The 15173-nt window shown below is 35.9% G+C and overlaps 2 protein-coding genes across 2 annotated transcripts in view; both read left to right on the top strand.

Annotated features, from left to right (window-relative positions):
* LOC142348577 (catenin beta-like) overlaps positions 1-15173 on the top strand; it is a 291880-nt gene that overhangs the window by 267151 nt on the left and 9556 nt on the right. The gene's annotated exons all lie outside the window — the stretch shown is intronic.
* LOC142348578 (protein HGH1 homolog) lies at positions 12364-15079 on the top strand. Its single transcript, XM_075399971.1, has 3 exons — positions 12364-13182; positions 13995-14157; positions 14780-15079. Exons 1-3 carry the CDS (start codon positions 12489-12491, stop codon positions 14976-14978), a joined length of 1056 nt encoding a protein of 351 aa, XP_075256086.1. The 5' UTR covers positions 12364-12488; the 3' UTR covers positions 14979-15079.

The raw sequence follows: 15173 nt of genomic DNA, 5'->3' as shown, positions 1-15173 counted from the left end.
GATCTTTGAGAGGATAGGTTTTCAAATCTATGTCAAGTATTTCCTGGTAAGGTGCTAATTTTGCCATTGGATGATTAATTGCTCCTTAGCGCCATTTGACTTTTTGATCTAGTTTTTGATGATAATCTTTCTGGTTTTTTGTGATCTATTTTACATTCACGCACAATTCAAGTAGCTAGATTTTATCGTGTCACTTTACTACTACCAGTCAAATTAACTGTGCTCTAAAATTGGTTCTTTTCACTTTAAATCTCATTATTGGTCTTTAAGAAGCTCTGAGAATCAATAACAACGTATTTCTTGCGGCTGATACAAAGAGCAAGCGTCCCCAGCATATTTGAGAGCAATTCGTGAGACCTCAACCAGTTATTTTCTTGACCAATTTTTTTCTTTCTTGCCAAAATTTTAATTAGTTGCTCTGACAAAATTGGTTAAATATATATTTGTTTTGTGGTCTATATCGACAGAATTTGTTTGAACGTTATTTTATATTGGTTTTGGAACAATGGCGCGTCTTCATGTGCGTGATTGACGGTCCTCACTCTCAAAATTGTCTTCCTTGCAAAATTTATATATGCTTACTTTTTTAAGGAGATAAGATCAAATCTCTCAGCGGGATCTGGTTTTAAAGGTTTCCACAAATCTTTACTGGAGCATTAACTTCAGTTACCGAATGCTACTGCAACCGATACTGTTACCAATCAAACGAAACATGAGGGCCTCATTAAAAAGTAAAATGAATACCTGCAGTGGCCATGTCGTACCCTCATCATTATACTGTGCTTAAGAATGGTTACCCAAAAGACGGCATATGGCGATTTTTGAAAAGCTGCAAAAGGCCTAAAATTGTTGCCTTTGAACCCATGTAGAAATTTTCCGATAATAACGTTTATAAAACCTTTTCATTTTATCCATCTCCGGTTTGTGCTGAAACTTTAACATGACGGTAAACGAAAAGGTCCAAATCGTTTGTTTTAAAGTTCACAAGTAAGTTTTAACTATCAGATCAGGTTATTTTACACTTAAACCGAAATGTCCAAGTTAATCCTCTTGTCCCTACCTGCCTGAAATTTTGACGTCAAATAAAGCGCTGAATATCAAAATTTCAACAAAACGACAGAGCGCGAGAAAAAAATAAAAATTACTTCTAAGCCGTTTGAAGAAGACCAACTAAAACCTTCTGCGCAGTGATCAAAAACACTATGCAACATCTTTTAAAAAATAATCCAGCAGAAAAACGACATTTACCGGATCTCTCTTTGTGGTGCCTCCTCCCCCCCCCCCCCCCCCCCCCCCGAAGCCTCAGTTTGTTATGCACTCTCTGTTACAAAGCACATTTCCTTACATAGCAAATCATTACATAGACTATAACACTTGCGTCGGGGGTTGCAAATAAAGTGCATCCACTAAGCTGGGCACATACAGAAAGGAGCCGGAATTTCTTGCAAACAAACAACAACCTCGAAATCGGGCTGTGCCACCCATTAACGAAAATCGAATAGAAGTTGAACAAGAAAACAAGGAAGTATCGAAAAACTCTTTGGTAAACCCTAATGCATGAACTACTACTACTAACGTAAACTGAGCACAAATCACTCAAGTTGATGGCAGTCTGCGGACAACTAAGCGAAACAGTTTGTCAGGATAACATTTTCTTAATCAAATTGACATCTCAGTTGCAAGTGGAAAGAAAACCTGAATACCCCTCGTTTGGTCTTTTTTTGAGGGAATAGTTCTTCAAAGCTCTGGCAATTTTTTTCTGGTAATTGCCATCTATGCCTGTGGACGATTTATGTCAGTATACTATCACCATTCAAAATAACTGTGCTCTACAGTAGATTTCATTATAAATCTATTTATTGGTTTTTAAGCTCTTACAATCAATGACATGGTACCTCCTAAGGCTGAGGAGAAGAGCAAGTGTCCCCAGCATGTTTGTTCGCATTTTTTGCGAACTCGCTTGGCTATTCTTATTTTCCCACTGGTTTCTTGTTTTTTACCAAAATTGTAATTAACTGCTCTCAAACGAAATTGGTCGCAATTATACTAGTTTTGTTGTCTATTTCGACGGAACTTGCATGACCGTTGTTTTTAATTGAGTGTTTGAGCATTGGTTTGTCTTTTTTTCGTAACCAAGTTCATGAAAGCACGTTACGTTCCTCACTTCCGAAAATACCTTTCCTACAAAAGTTACATATCCATAATTTTTTAAGGAAATTAGATTGACTTTGTCAGTGGGTGAAATTACGTAATGAATCATTATGTAGGATATGGCACATTTGTCTTGAGGTTGCAACTAACGTGCGGCCACAGTTGCGCACAAACGGAAAGGATCTGGAGTTTCTCGCAAACAAAATGGAACTTCAAAATTTTGGCTGTACAATTAAAATTCAAAACAATTTATAATTGTTACAATTTCTTAATCAAGATGAAATCTCAGCTGTAAATAGAAAGAAACCAGAAAAGCCTTTCCTGTGGTTTTATTTCTGAGAGCATATGTCTTCAAAGCTCTGAAAATTTTAATTTGGTAATTTCCATTTAAAATGGTGAACGATTGATTGCTACCGAAGACGATTTGACTTCTTGATGGAAATTGTATTGATCATCTCTGCTTTACTTCCATGCAACATTTACATGGCTAGATTATTTTGTGTCAGTTTACTGCTACCTTGACCGTTTTTTTTAAAGAATGAGCAATGGTTCGTATTCATCCACTTGATCAAGTTTTTGAAAGCTTGTGACGTTCGTTCTTCACTCTCAAAACTGCCTTTCTTACAAAATTTACATATCCTTACTGTTTGAAGGAGGTAAGATCGACTTCGTCATTGGGTGCCATTTCATAGTGAATCATTCTGTCGAATATGGCACATACATTTTGGGGGTTGCAAAAAAGTGCGGTCACAGTTACGCACAAAGGGAAACAATTTACGTTTCTCGCAAACACAATAGAACTTCAAGCCAATAACGAAAATCGATTAGAAGTTGGACAAGAAAACAAGGGCGTCTCGAAGCATTCTTGTTAAAACCCTAAAGCCGGAAATACTACTAATGTCAACCGAATACAAGTCATTCGAATTGATGACTGTTTGAGAGCAATTAATCAAAACAATTTATAATTGTTACAATTTCTTAATCAAGATGAAATCTCAGCGGTTAATAGAAAGAAACCAGAAAGCCTTTCCTGTGGTTTTATTTTTGAGAGCATATGTCTTCAAAGCTCTGAAAATTTTAATGTGGTAATTTCCATTTAAAATGGTGAACGATTGATTGCTACCGAAGACGGGTTGCAAATAAAGTGCAGCCACTAAGTTGGGAACAAACGGAAAGGATCCGATTTTCTCGCAAACAAAATACAACTTCAAAATGTGGGCTCCTCAACCCACTAAGGAACATTTACATGGCTAGATTATTTTGTGTCAGTTTACTGCTACCAGTCATATGAACTGTGCTCTAAAATTTGTTTAATTTCATTATATATCTAATTGGTCTTTAAGAAGCTCTAAGAATCAATGACATTGTATTTCCTACGAGTGAGGCGAAGGGCGATTGTCTCCAGTATTTTTGAGCGCATTTCGTTCAACCTCGCTTGTTTATTCTTATTTTCAGACAGATTTTTGTTAAATTACCAATAATGTAACGAGTTGCTCTCAAAAGAAATTGGTCGCAATTATACTAATCCTGTTGTTTAATTCAACCGATTTCGTGTGACCGTTATTTCATTTTGAAATTTGAGCAATGGTTCGTATTCATTTGTTTGATCAAGTTTTCGAAAGAATATGACGTTCGTTCCTCACTCTCAAAATTGCCTTTCTTACAAATTTTACATATCCTTTCTGTTTCAAGGAGATAAGATCGATTTTGTCAGCGGGTGCCATTTCACAAAAAGTGCGGTCACAGTTACGCACAAACGGAAAGAATCTGGCGTTTCTTTTAAACAAAATAGAACTAAAAATTTTGGCTGTGCAAGCCGATAACGAATATCAATTAGAAGTTGGACAAGAAAACAAGGACGTCTCGAAGCATTCACGGGTGAACCCTATAGCCTGAACTACTACTACTACCGTCAACTGCGCATAAAGCACTCGAATTGTTGACTGTTTGAGAGCCATTAATCAAAAAAATTTATAATTGTTACAATTTCTTAATCAAGATGAAATCTCAGCGGTAAATAGAAAGAAAGCAGAAAGCCTTTCCTGTGGTCTTATTTCTAAGAGCATATGTCTTCAAAGCTCTGAAGTTTTATTTTTTTGGTATTTGCCATTTATATTGGTGAACGATTGATTGCTACCGAAGACGATTTGAATTCTTGATCGATATTGCATTGATCATCTCTGTAGTTTTTTGTGATATAGTTTACTTCCATGCAACATTTACATGGTTAGATTAATTTGTGTCAATTTACTACTACCAGTCAAATGAACTGTGATCTAATGTTGGTTTCATTTCATTATAAATCTCCTAATTGGTCTTTAAGAAGCTCTAAGAATCATTGACAATGTACTTCCTGTGGGTGAGGCGAAGAGCAATTGTCTCCAGTATTTTTGAGCGCATTTCGTGCGACCTTGCTTGTTTATTCTTATTTTTTGACAGATTTTTGTTTAATTACCAATAATGTAATGAGTTGCTCTCAAATGAAATTGGTCTCAATTATACTAATCCTGTTGTTTAATTCAACCAAATTCGTGTGACCGTTATTTCATTTCGAAATTTGAGCAATGGTTCGTATTCATCAGCTTGATCAAGTTTTTGAAAGCATTTGACGTTCGTTCCTCCCTCTCAAAATTGCCTTTCTTACAAAATTTACATATCCTTTCTGTTTCAAGGAGACAAGATCGACTTTGTCAGCGGGTGCCATTTCATATTGAATCATTCTGTAGAATATGGAACAAACGTTTGGGGTTTGCAAAAAAGTGCGGTCACAGTTACGCACAAACGGAAGGAATCTGGCGTTTCTCGCAAACAAATTAGAACTAAAAATTTTGGCTGTACAAGCCGATAACGAAAATCGATTAGAAGTTGGACAAGAAAACAAGGGCGTCTCGAAGCATTCATTTGTGAACCCTATAGCCTGAACTACTACTACTACCGTCAACTGCGCATAAAGCACTCGAATTGTTGACTGTTTGAGAGCCATCAATCAAAATAATTTATAATTGCTACAATTTCTTAATCAAGATGAAATCTCAGCGGCAAATAGAAAGAAAGCAGAAAGCCTTTCCTGTGGTCTTATTTCTAAGAGCATATGTCTTCAAAGCTCTGAAGTTTTATTTTTTTGGTAATTGCCATTTATAATGGTGAACGATTGATTGCTACCGAAGACGATTTGACTTCTTGATCGATATTGCATTGATCATCTCTGTAGTTTTTTGTGATATAGTTTACTTCCATGCAACATTTACATGGTTAGATTAATTTGTGTCAATTTACTACTACCAATCAAATGAACTGTGAACTAATGTTGGTTTCATTTCATTATAAATCTCCTAATTGGTCTTTAAGAGGCTCTAAGAATCATTGACAATGTACTTCCTGTGGGTGAGGCGAAGAGCAATCGTCTCCAGTATTTTTGAGCGCATTTCGTGCGACCTCGCTTGTTTATTCTTATTTTCTGACAGATTTTTGTTTAATTACCAATAATGTAATGACTTGCTCTCAAATGAAATTGGTCTCAATTATACTAATCCTGTTGTTTAATTCAACTAAAATCGTGTGACCGTTATTTCATTTTGAAATTTGAGCAATGGTTCGTATTCATCAGCTTGATCAAGTTTTTGAAAGCATTCGACGTTCGTTTCTCACTCTCAAAATTGCCTTTCTTACAAAATTTACATATCCTTTCTGTTTCAAGGAGATAAGATCGACTTTGTCAGCGGGTGCCATTTCATATTGAATCATTCTGTAGAATATGGAACAAACGTTTGGGGTTTGCAAAAAAGTGCGGTCACAGTTACGCACAAACGGAAGGAATCTGGCGTTTCTCGCAAACAAATTAGAACTAAAAATTTTGGCTGTACAAGCCGATAACGAAAATCGATTAGAAGTTGGACAAGAAAACAAGGGCGTCTCGAAGCATTCATTTGTGAACCCTATAGCCTGAACTACTACTACTACTACCGTCAACTGCGCATAAAGCACTCGAATTGTTGACTGTTTGAGAGCCATCAATCAAAATAATTTATAATTGCTACAATTTCTTAATCAAGATGAAATCTCAGCGGCAAATAGAAAGAAAGCAGAAAGCCTTTCCTGTGGTCTTATTTCTAAGAGCATATGTCTTCAAAGCTCTGAAGTTTTATTTTTTTGGTAATTGCCATTTATAATGGTGAACGATTGATTGCTACCGAAGACGATTTGACTTCTTGATCGATATTGCATTGATCATCTCTGTAGTTTTTTGTGATATAGTTTACTTCCATGCAACATTTACATGGTTAGATTAATTTGTGTCAATTTACTACTACCAATCAAATGAACTGTGAACTAATGTTGGTTTCATTTCATTATAAATCTCCTAATTGGTCTTTAAGAGGCTATAAGAATCATTGACAATGTACTTCCTGTGGGTGAGGCGAAGAGCAATCGTCTCCAGTATTTTTGAGCGCATTTCGTGCGACCTTGCTTGTTTATTCTTATTTTTTGACAGATTTTTGTTTAATTACCAATAATGTAATGACTTGCTCTCAAATGAAATTGGTCTCAATTATACTAATCCTGTTGTTTAATTCAACTAAAATCGTGTGACCGTTATTTCATTTTGAAATTTGAGCAATGGTTCGTATTCATCAGCTTGATCAAGTTTTTGAAAGCATTCGACGTTCGTTCCTCACTCTCAAAATTGCCTTTCTTACAAAATTTACATATCCTTTCTGTTTCAAGGAGATAAGATCGACTTTGTCAGCGGGTGCCATTTCATATTGAATCATTCTGTAGAATATGGAACAAACGTTTGGGGTTTGCAAAAAAGTGCGGTCACAGTTACGCACAAACGGAAGGAATCTGGCGTTTCTCGCAAACAAAATAGAACTAAAAATTTTGGCTGTACAAGCCGATAACGAAAATCGATTAGAAGTTGGACAAGAAAACAAGGGCGTCTCGAAGCATTCATTGGTGAACCCTATAGCTTGAACTACTACTACTACCGTCAACTGCGCATAAAGCACTCGAAATGATGGCTGTTTGAAGGCACCTAAAAAAAATTTATCATTGTTGAAATTTCGTAATCAAAATGACATCTCTGGTGTAGGTGAAAAAAACTGAAATGTCTCTCCTTTGGTCTGATTTTTGAGAGGTTAGGTGTTCAAATCTATGGCAACTATTTTCTTTTAATCTGCCATTTATACCAGTGGATGATTAATTGCTTCCTAACGCCATTTTAATTTGTCTTTTTCTCATCTAACTTAATTTTATGCAGAATTCAAGTAGCTAGATTAATTTGTGTCAATCTACTACTACCAGTCAAAATAACCGTGCTCCAAAGTTCGTTTCCTTTCGTTTTAATTCTCAATAATGGTCTTTAAGCAACTTTAAGAACAATTCCTGCGACCTCGCGAAGTTATTTTTTGACCATATTTTTTTTTACTGTTTGCCAATATTTCAATTAGTTGCTCCGACAAAATTGGTTTAATTTATAATTGCCATGAGGTCTGTTTCGACTGAATTGGTGTGAACGTTAATTTACACTGCTACTTCGGCAATCGTTCGTCTTCATGTGCGTTAGTAAGCTTTTGAACGCACGTGAATTTACTCGCCCTCAAAAATGCTTTCCTTCCATAACTTACATATGCTCATTTTTTAAGGAGGTAAGATCAAATTTGTCAACGGGACTTGGCTCTAGTGTTTCCAAAAACCTTAGCTGGAGCATTAACCATAATTACGGGGTTTGGCCGCAAGTGCTACTGTTACCAATTAAACGAAACATGAAGGCCCCATTAAAAAGTAAAAAGAAGGACTAAAAAGGCTATTTCGTACCCTCACTATCAAACTGTTCTCGAGGAGGGTTAAAAAACATACTGTATATGGCGAAGTCTGAAAAGCTAAAAAGGCCTATAACTGTTGCTCTTAAGCCCCTTGTGAAAATTTTCAGTTAATAATGCTTTAGATACTTCATAGCAATTTTTAATTTGGGGTCTCAGACAAAAGTAAATACGATTTTTTTTATCCATTATGAGATTGTGATAAAGTTTTAACCTGACAAGTAACGTAAGGGTCCAGAACGATTGTTTGAGCAATGACTAGTAAGTTGTAACTGTCAATTTAGTTTCTACGCTTTAGCCTATATGTCGAAATGCACTATTTAATGCTTTTATCTTTACTTAACCAAAACTTTGAAGTCAAATTAAGCTCTGAATATCAAGACTTTGGCAAAACGTTAAAGCAGAAGAGAGAAAATAAAAAAATATTAAATCTTTGAAAGACGATCAGCAAAAACCTTCTTCAGAGATTCAAACTGCCATACAACATCTTTTCCTAAGTTATGCAGCAAAAAACGGCGGAATTTACTGAACTTTCCTTGTTGTGCCTCCTGTGTGTTTTGCACCCTAAATTAGAAAGCACGTGCCTTTACATAGCGAATCCTTATGTAGAATACGGCAGTTGCGTCTGGGGGTTGCAAAAAAAGTGCAGCCACTAGGTTGGGAACAAACGGAAAGGATCCGATTTTCTCGCAAACAAAATACAACTTCAAAATGTGGGCTCCTCAACCCACTAAGGAACATTTACATGGCTAGATTAATTTGTGTCAGTTTACTGCTACCAGTCAAATGTATTGTGCTCTAAAATTTGTTTCATTTCATTATAAATCTCCTAATTGGTCTTTAAGAAGCTCTAAGAATTAATGACATTTTACTTCCTGCGAGTGAGGCGAAGAGCAATTGTCTCATGGCAAGTATTTTGAGCGCATTTCGTGCAATCTCGCTGTTTATTCTTATCTTCTGACAGATTTTTGTTTAATTACCAATATTGTAATGAATTGCTCTCAAAAGAAATTGGTCGTAATTATACTAATATAATTGTTTAACTCAACCGAATTCGTGTGATCGCTATTTTATTTTGAAATTTGAGCAATGGATTGTATTCATCCGCTTGACCAAGTTTTTGAAAGCATATGACGTTCGTTCCTCACTCTCAAAATTGCCTTTCTTACAAAATTTACATATTTTTACTGTTTCAGTGAGATAAGATCGACTTTGTCAGAGGGTGCCATTTCATAGTGAATCATTTTGTACAATATGATACATACGTTTAGGGGGTTGCAAAAAAATGTGGTCACAGTTACGCACAAACGTAAAAAATCTGGCGTTTCTCGCAAACAAAATAGAGCTTCAAAAATTTGGCTGTACCAGCCAATAACGAAAATCGATTAGAATTTGGACACGAAAACAATGTGTCTCGAAGCACTCTTCGGTAAACCCTAAAGGCTGAACTATTACTACTACTAATGTCAACTGAGCTTAAATCACTCGAGTTGATGGCTGTTTGAGGGCTCCGAAGCAATTTATCATTGTTACGTTTTCTTCATCGAAATGACATCCCGCTGTAAGTAAAATGAAAACAGAAATGCCTCTCCTTTGGTCTGATTTTTGAAAGGATAGGTCTTCAAAGTCATGGCAACTTTTTTCTGGTAATCTGCCATTTTTGCTGGTGGATGATTAATTGCTCCCTAACAACATTTGGCTTTTTGATGATTATCTTTGTGGCTTCTCATGATCCAGCTTGCTTTCTTGCAGAATTCAAGTACTTCCGTTGGCTGAGGCGAAAAGCAAGTGTCCCCAGCATGTCTGAGAGCAGTTCGTGCGACCTCGCTTTGTTGTTCTTTTTTTGACTGATTTGTTTTGTCAATATTGTAATTAATTGTTCTCAAACGAAATTGGGTACAATTATATTAGTCCTATGGCCTATTTTATGCGTTTTCTGCTTGACCAAATATTCGTCTTGCCCATTTGACTTCGCGTCCTCATAAACGGGATTAACCGTTAAGGTTTACCTACGACGAACTCAACTCTGCACCTGGCTGATTGCGTGGGACTGCCAGAGCTGCAGGGAAAAGTGGACAATTTTCTAAACTCAAACTCGGGATCAGCTCCCTTCAGTTTCTTACTGTAAAGCCACAAAAAAAACCTTGTTAATTTCCTCTGGTACACAAAAATATAAAAAGCAATTGGTAAAAGAGGCAATGTAAAGTTAAGAATATAACATTAGGTAAAATTATAAAATCATTAAATTACTTAACTAAAAGTTTGACCTTACATTATTAAAAAATGGCCTAAAATGCGAGCATAAAAGGTTATCACAATTTTATATGTACATCATGAAGATTAAAAAATTAAAATAAAATCTAATGTCCTCAATGTCATATTTTATATCAGTTACTTTTGGGTCCTTCAAAAAATCTTTCCAAAAATATTCTTTCAGTTCTTTTTTTAAGGAAGCTTTCGATGTTGTTTTCATTCTAATATTAAAAGGCAGACTATTATAAATTGGAATGGCTTGTGCAATAAAAGAATCAGTTAAAAACTTGTTGTTCTTTCTTATATCGAACGTTACTTTTTTTGACCTGTCATGTTGTTTTATTCTCATGGTAGGGAGAGGTTCAATTCTATATGCTGGAAAATCGTTGCTGAGTAAGCCAAAAAAAATATTTTGAGCAATGGTATTTCAAGAGAAAAGAAACTTGTAGTATTTTGTTGCGAAGTTTGAGATCTGTAGACCGATCGTATTTTCTCCTATTAAAAATGGATTTTATTCCCCAATTCAGTTGTTTTTCTAAAGTTGTGAGTAATGACTTTTGCAATCCTATCAGAATTAGAGCGGAATAATGTACATGACTTATTCCTATTGCATTAAGTAATAAGACTTTCGTTTTGCCTGGTAAACTTTTACTTAGTGTATTCAAAACTTTTATTCCACTAGCCATTCTCTGAAGAATTTTTTTCACTTCTCCATCAAATTTTAGTTTGCTATCAATAATTACGCCAAGATACTTCACCTTTTTGGATTCTGCTATTCTTTCATTGTCGACATACAAAACAGTATTTGTTAACCTCTTCCAGGTGCTGAACACAATATATTCTGTTTTTTGTTTGTTCACTACTAACTGGGACTTTGCGAAAAAGTCAATAATTTTTGAGATGTTATGTTCAAGTTTTGTCGATATTTCATGAGTGTCCGATGTAAAAAGAAAAGTGTCGTCTGCGTACTGGACGACCGTGCAATCCTTTTCTACAATCTTTGCTAAATCGTTGACGTAAATGTTCAATAATAGAGGTCCTGAAATAGTACCTTGTGGAACTCCTCTTTTCAAATTTATGCAATCTGATTCAATTCCATTCAGAACGACTCTTTGCGTTCTTTCACTCAAATAATTATCTATTAAATTGGTAGCATGTTCGTCAAAACCTATATTTTCTAGTCTCCGTAACAGTATTTTGTGGTTAATAGAATCAAAAGCCTTTGAAAGATCTAAAAACGCCCCTGTAACATTTTTTTTCTTGTTGAGTTCTAATCTTATTTGTTCTGTCGATTTCAGGATAGCATCAATTGTTGAAATTTGTTTTCTATAACCAAATTGACTAGCAGACATTAACCAAATTGACTAGCAGACAATAACCGAATTGACTAGCAGACAATAAACCAAATCGACTAGCAGACAATAACCACAACAAGCTCATAGGGCATTGAAATAAGTTTGACGACCTCATACTCCCCACTCAATCACCTCACCCCCACCACTCACACCCCCAGTCCACCCTCCTCTACGTGGCAGTTTGGACCCTCGTCTCCAGCCCTCCCATTCCTACCCCCTCCCAATCGCTTGACCCCCTCCCCCCAACGCTAGTATGGATGTGCCTGTTCTGGGTACTACCGACGCCAGCCTGTTGTTTGAGAGCAATTCGCTTGACGTTAGTCGGGTGTGTTTTGTTTTTCTTCTTTCCAAGATTTCGATACAATTGTGCTTGTGTTCGCTCCAGCCTTGTGCGATTTTAATCTCAGTTGTTTACTTTTGTATCTCTAATATTGCCTCAAAAGCTATTGAGGTTAGTGAGTGAGAACAGCGGAGGCATTAATAAACCCATAGAACATTGCTAGATATGCACGACTGCCTTCCTTATTTATTTGCCGAATCTATTCCAGGAATAGGCTGCCACAACTTTGTAAACTTTCAATTTGCGTCAAATCTGCGCCATTTAATAAGATTGCCTGCCGGGGTATCTTGCATGCAATTTAAAGATGTTCGAACTTCAACCTATTGAGCACAATAAGCAGTACATTTGTCTATTCTTGCAGATAGCTAGTTTGTAATCCAAGGACCCATCTGCCGGGAAGTCCTTAAAAACACGAGCCAGGCTAGTTTTTAAAAGAAAAGTTTTATCTGTGCGAGAGAACAAGAGTATTAAAAGTTATTATATAAGAGATTTAGATGGTCGTTTATGAATTAAATTAAACTGATTCAGCTGCCATTTGTTTCATGCTACTAATTTTAGACTATTGAAATGGGTGCTCCAAGCACAGAGTTACAGGAGTTAATAGAATTGTTGAATTCGGAAAACCCTAGAATTATACAACCTGCTTGTGAATACTTTTCTGGGTTATCGGGTACTGTTGACGGATTAAATTTTATTATTGCACAGGAGGACATATTCAAACAGCTTATGAAGTTCTGTTCTTTTGAGAATTCAGATATTGCCCTACTAGCTTTGAAAACTATTACGAATTGTGCTCAAAATGAAAACGGAACTTATTTTTATATGGCATGTGACAAACAGCATTTTTGTACGAAATCGTTATTTAAATCCTTCGAAAACGGAGACGAAAGGATTATCAAATCTTCCATTCTATTAATCGAAAATATTACTAGAATTGAAGCTGGCGCTCGACATGTACATGCTTTTATCGAAGACAGTAAATTACTTGAATCTTTGCTCAAAATTTTTGTATCCAACAAACCTCAATACCAAGATTTGAGCTTAATATTTGGTAATATTTGTCAAGTGCCTGGTGTGAGAAAGTTATTTTTGAAAAATGAGGGGGAGATTTTTAATAAGATGTTACCCTTTTTGAGCCACCAAAATGCAAGTTGTCGATTGGGTGCTGCAAATTGTGTGAAGAATTGCTGTTTTGAAACTGATTATCACCAATGGATGCTTAAAGATGATTCGATCCTTGCGGCTATACTGCTGCCTCTGGGTTAGTTTGCTTCTTAGTTTACAAGTATTCGAGCGATTATAAATGCGTATTTAAAATTATAGTGGATAATTTCATTTTGATATGCCATCAAAGCTATGCTGAAAGGCAAAAATAAGTTAGCACCACCTATTTTCACGAAGTAAAAATCAATTTTTGAGGCAATATTACTCCGATTTGAAATCAAATTTCGACGACAATTTTTACAACATTGATCCGCTACATTAGTCTTCTCGTCTATTAGCAGTGCAGAAATAGTTAAAACTGTCTAATGAAATTGAAAATTCGTTCATTGTTGAACTGTTCCCAGCGTGCTTCGAGTGTTATTCTGCTTCACGATCTATGGTCTTTTTTAACAATATGAATCAATAAAGCTATGAAACGCAGGGAATAGTCTGCCATGTATCTAGCGACTAGAGAGTAAGATTGTTGACAAGATCTCAAAAATTCTCCAACTTTGGTTCGAGTTAAAATTTATTTGCAGTATTAGCTGAATTTTGGAACCTAGACTTCCAGGGCGATCTCAAAAAAGGTGCACAAGTTTCTACTGCGTGCTCGTGACGATCAAAGTTTTAGGATATGTTCCCAACAATCGATTTTTAGGATACCATCCTTTGCTAGTTCTTCAGGTTTCTTTTTAACCAAGATAATCAATTTAAAACCCAAAGGTAGGATTTGCCAGAAACAATTATGTAAGTTATAAGTAGTGCAGGTAACATTTTTTACTTCTCGGATTTTTTAGACGTTGACGCAAACTTGAATGCACCAAAAATTGTCCAATATTCAGTTGAAATTGGTGATATTCATTGTACTAGCTGGTGCCGAGGAGCTGACAGATGAGGAGAATGATTCTCTGCCCATAGATGTGCAGTACTTGCCAAGTGACAAAGAGAGGGAGAGTGTGAGTGACATCATTGTGGCACTGGTCCAAGCACTCCACAAATTGTGCTCCACTCAGATGGGAAGAGATGCTTTGAGGTTGGAGAAAATTCTCAATTTGAATGACATAATTTATACCTTCATACGAAAAGAAACACCGAATATCCAACAATAAGTATTCAGAACAAATCCAAGTAAAGGCAGTGTAATGTAAAAATAAATTTCCCATAATCTTTCTGGACATCACAGTACTCAGAGCGGCAATATAAAAATCTAGATTAAAAAAACGGATTGTTTCTGGCCCTTGTGGTTTTCAAATGTTTTTCCTGCGATTAATTAAATTTTACTCTTTAAACTCATGAGCTGACGTACAGAGGCATGATGGGAAAGTTGTCGGGGAATTAATTGTATTTTTTATTGCATTACTGTTGTATTTGGACAGCCAAAATAGTCCCAAGAAACAGAAAGTCTCATTCTAAACAAAAGTAGTGGAATCGTTGCGAAACGGAATCAAATAATCTGTTAAGCAGAGTTAGTTCTCTAAATGTAATTTGTCCAAGGACTTAACTAACAATTAACAGATATCATCGATTGAGAAGATATGGAGTCAAGATTCATTACTGTTGAATTTTAAAAAAAACTTTTGGTGCAACACCGTTTAATCGGATGGTTAGATAGGACTATTTCGTCTGCTATTCGGTATCGCTATGATTCATTTCAGAAAGTACAACGTGTACGTCATCTTGCGGGAACTTGACAAGGCCACTATTGAGCGAGATGGTAATGAGAACATGACGTTTGAGATCCACAATGTCATTCAGATTCTCATTGGAGATGATGCTGCTGAGTGCGATGACCTAAACAAATTGGAAGTGCCGCCTGAAATCGAGAAAAAGTTGACTGAAATGGAAAATGCATGATCAGCAACTGAATGAAATCGCGTTTCGAACTATTTTTGAAGAGATCTATTTTATCGGATTGTTTTGGAAGTTGAGAAAAAAATGTAAATTATTTTTTAAGATTCGTTGTTGTGCAGAAATGGTGTCAAGCAAACATACAGAAGTATGTATATCATATTTGTCAAACTTCAGAAAGGGAGATAGGGCTGATCGATA

Source organism: Convolutriloba macropyga, chromosome 10 (assembly GCF_964194025.1).
Source record: "Convolutriloba macropyga chromosome 10, txConMacr16.3, whole genome shotgun sequence".
NCBI classification, from domain to species: domain Eukaryota; kingdom Metazoa; phylum Xenacoelomorpha; order Acoela; family Convolutidae; genus Convolutriloba; species Convolutriloba macropyga.
Note: the sequence above shows the minus strand (reverse complement) of the source record. Positions and strands in the feature narration are given on the sequence as shown.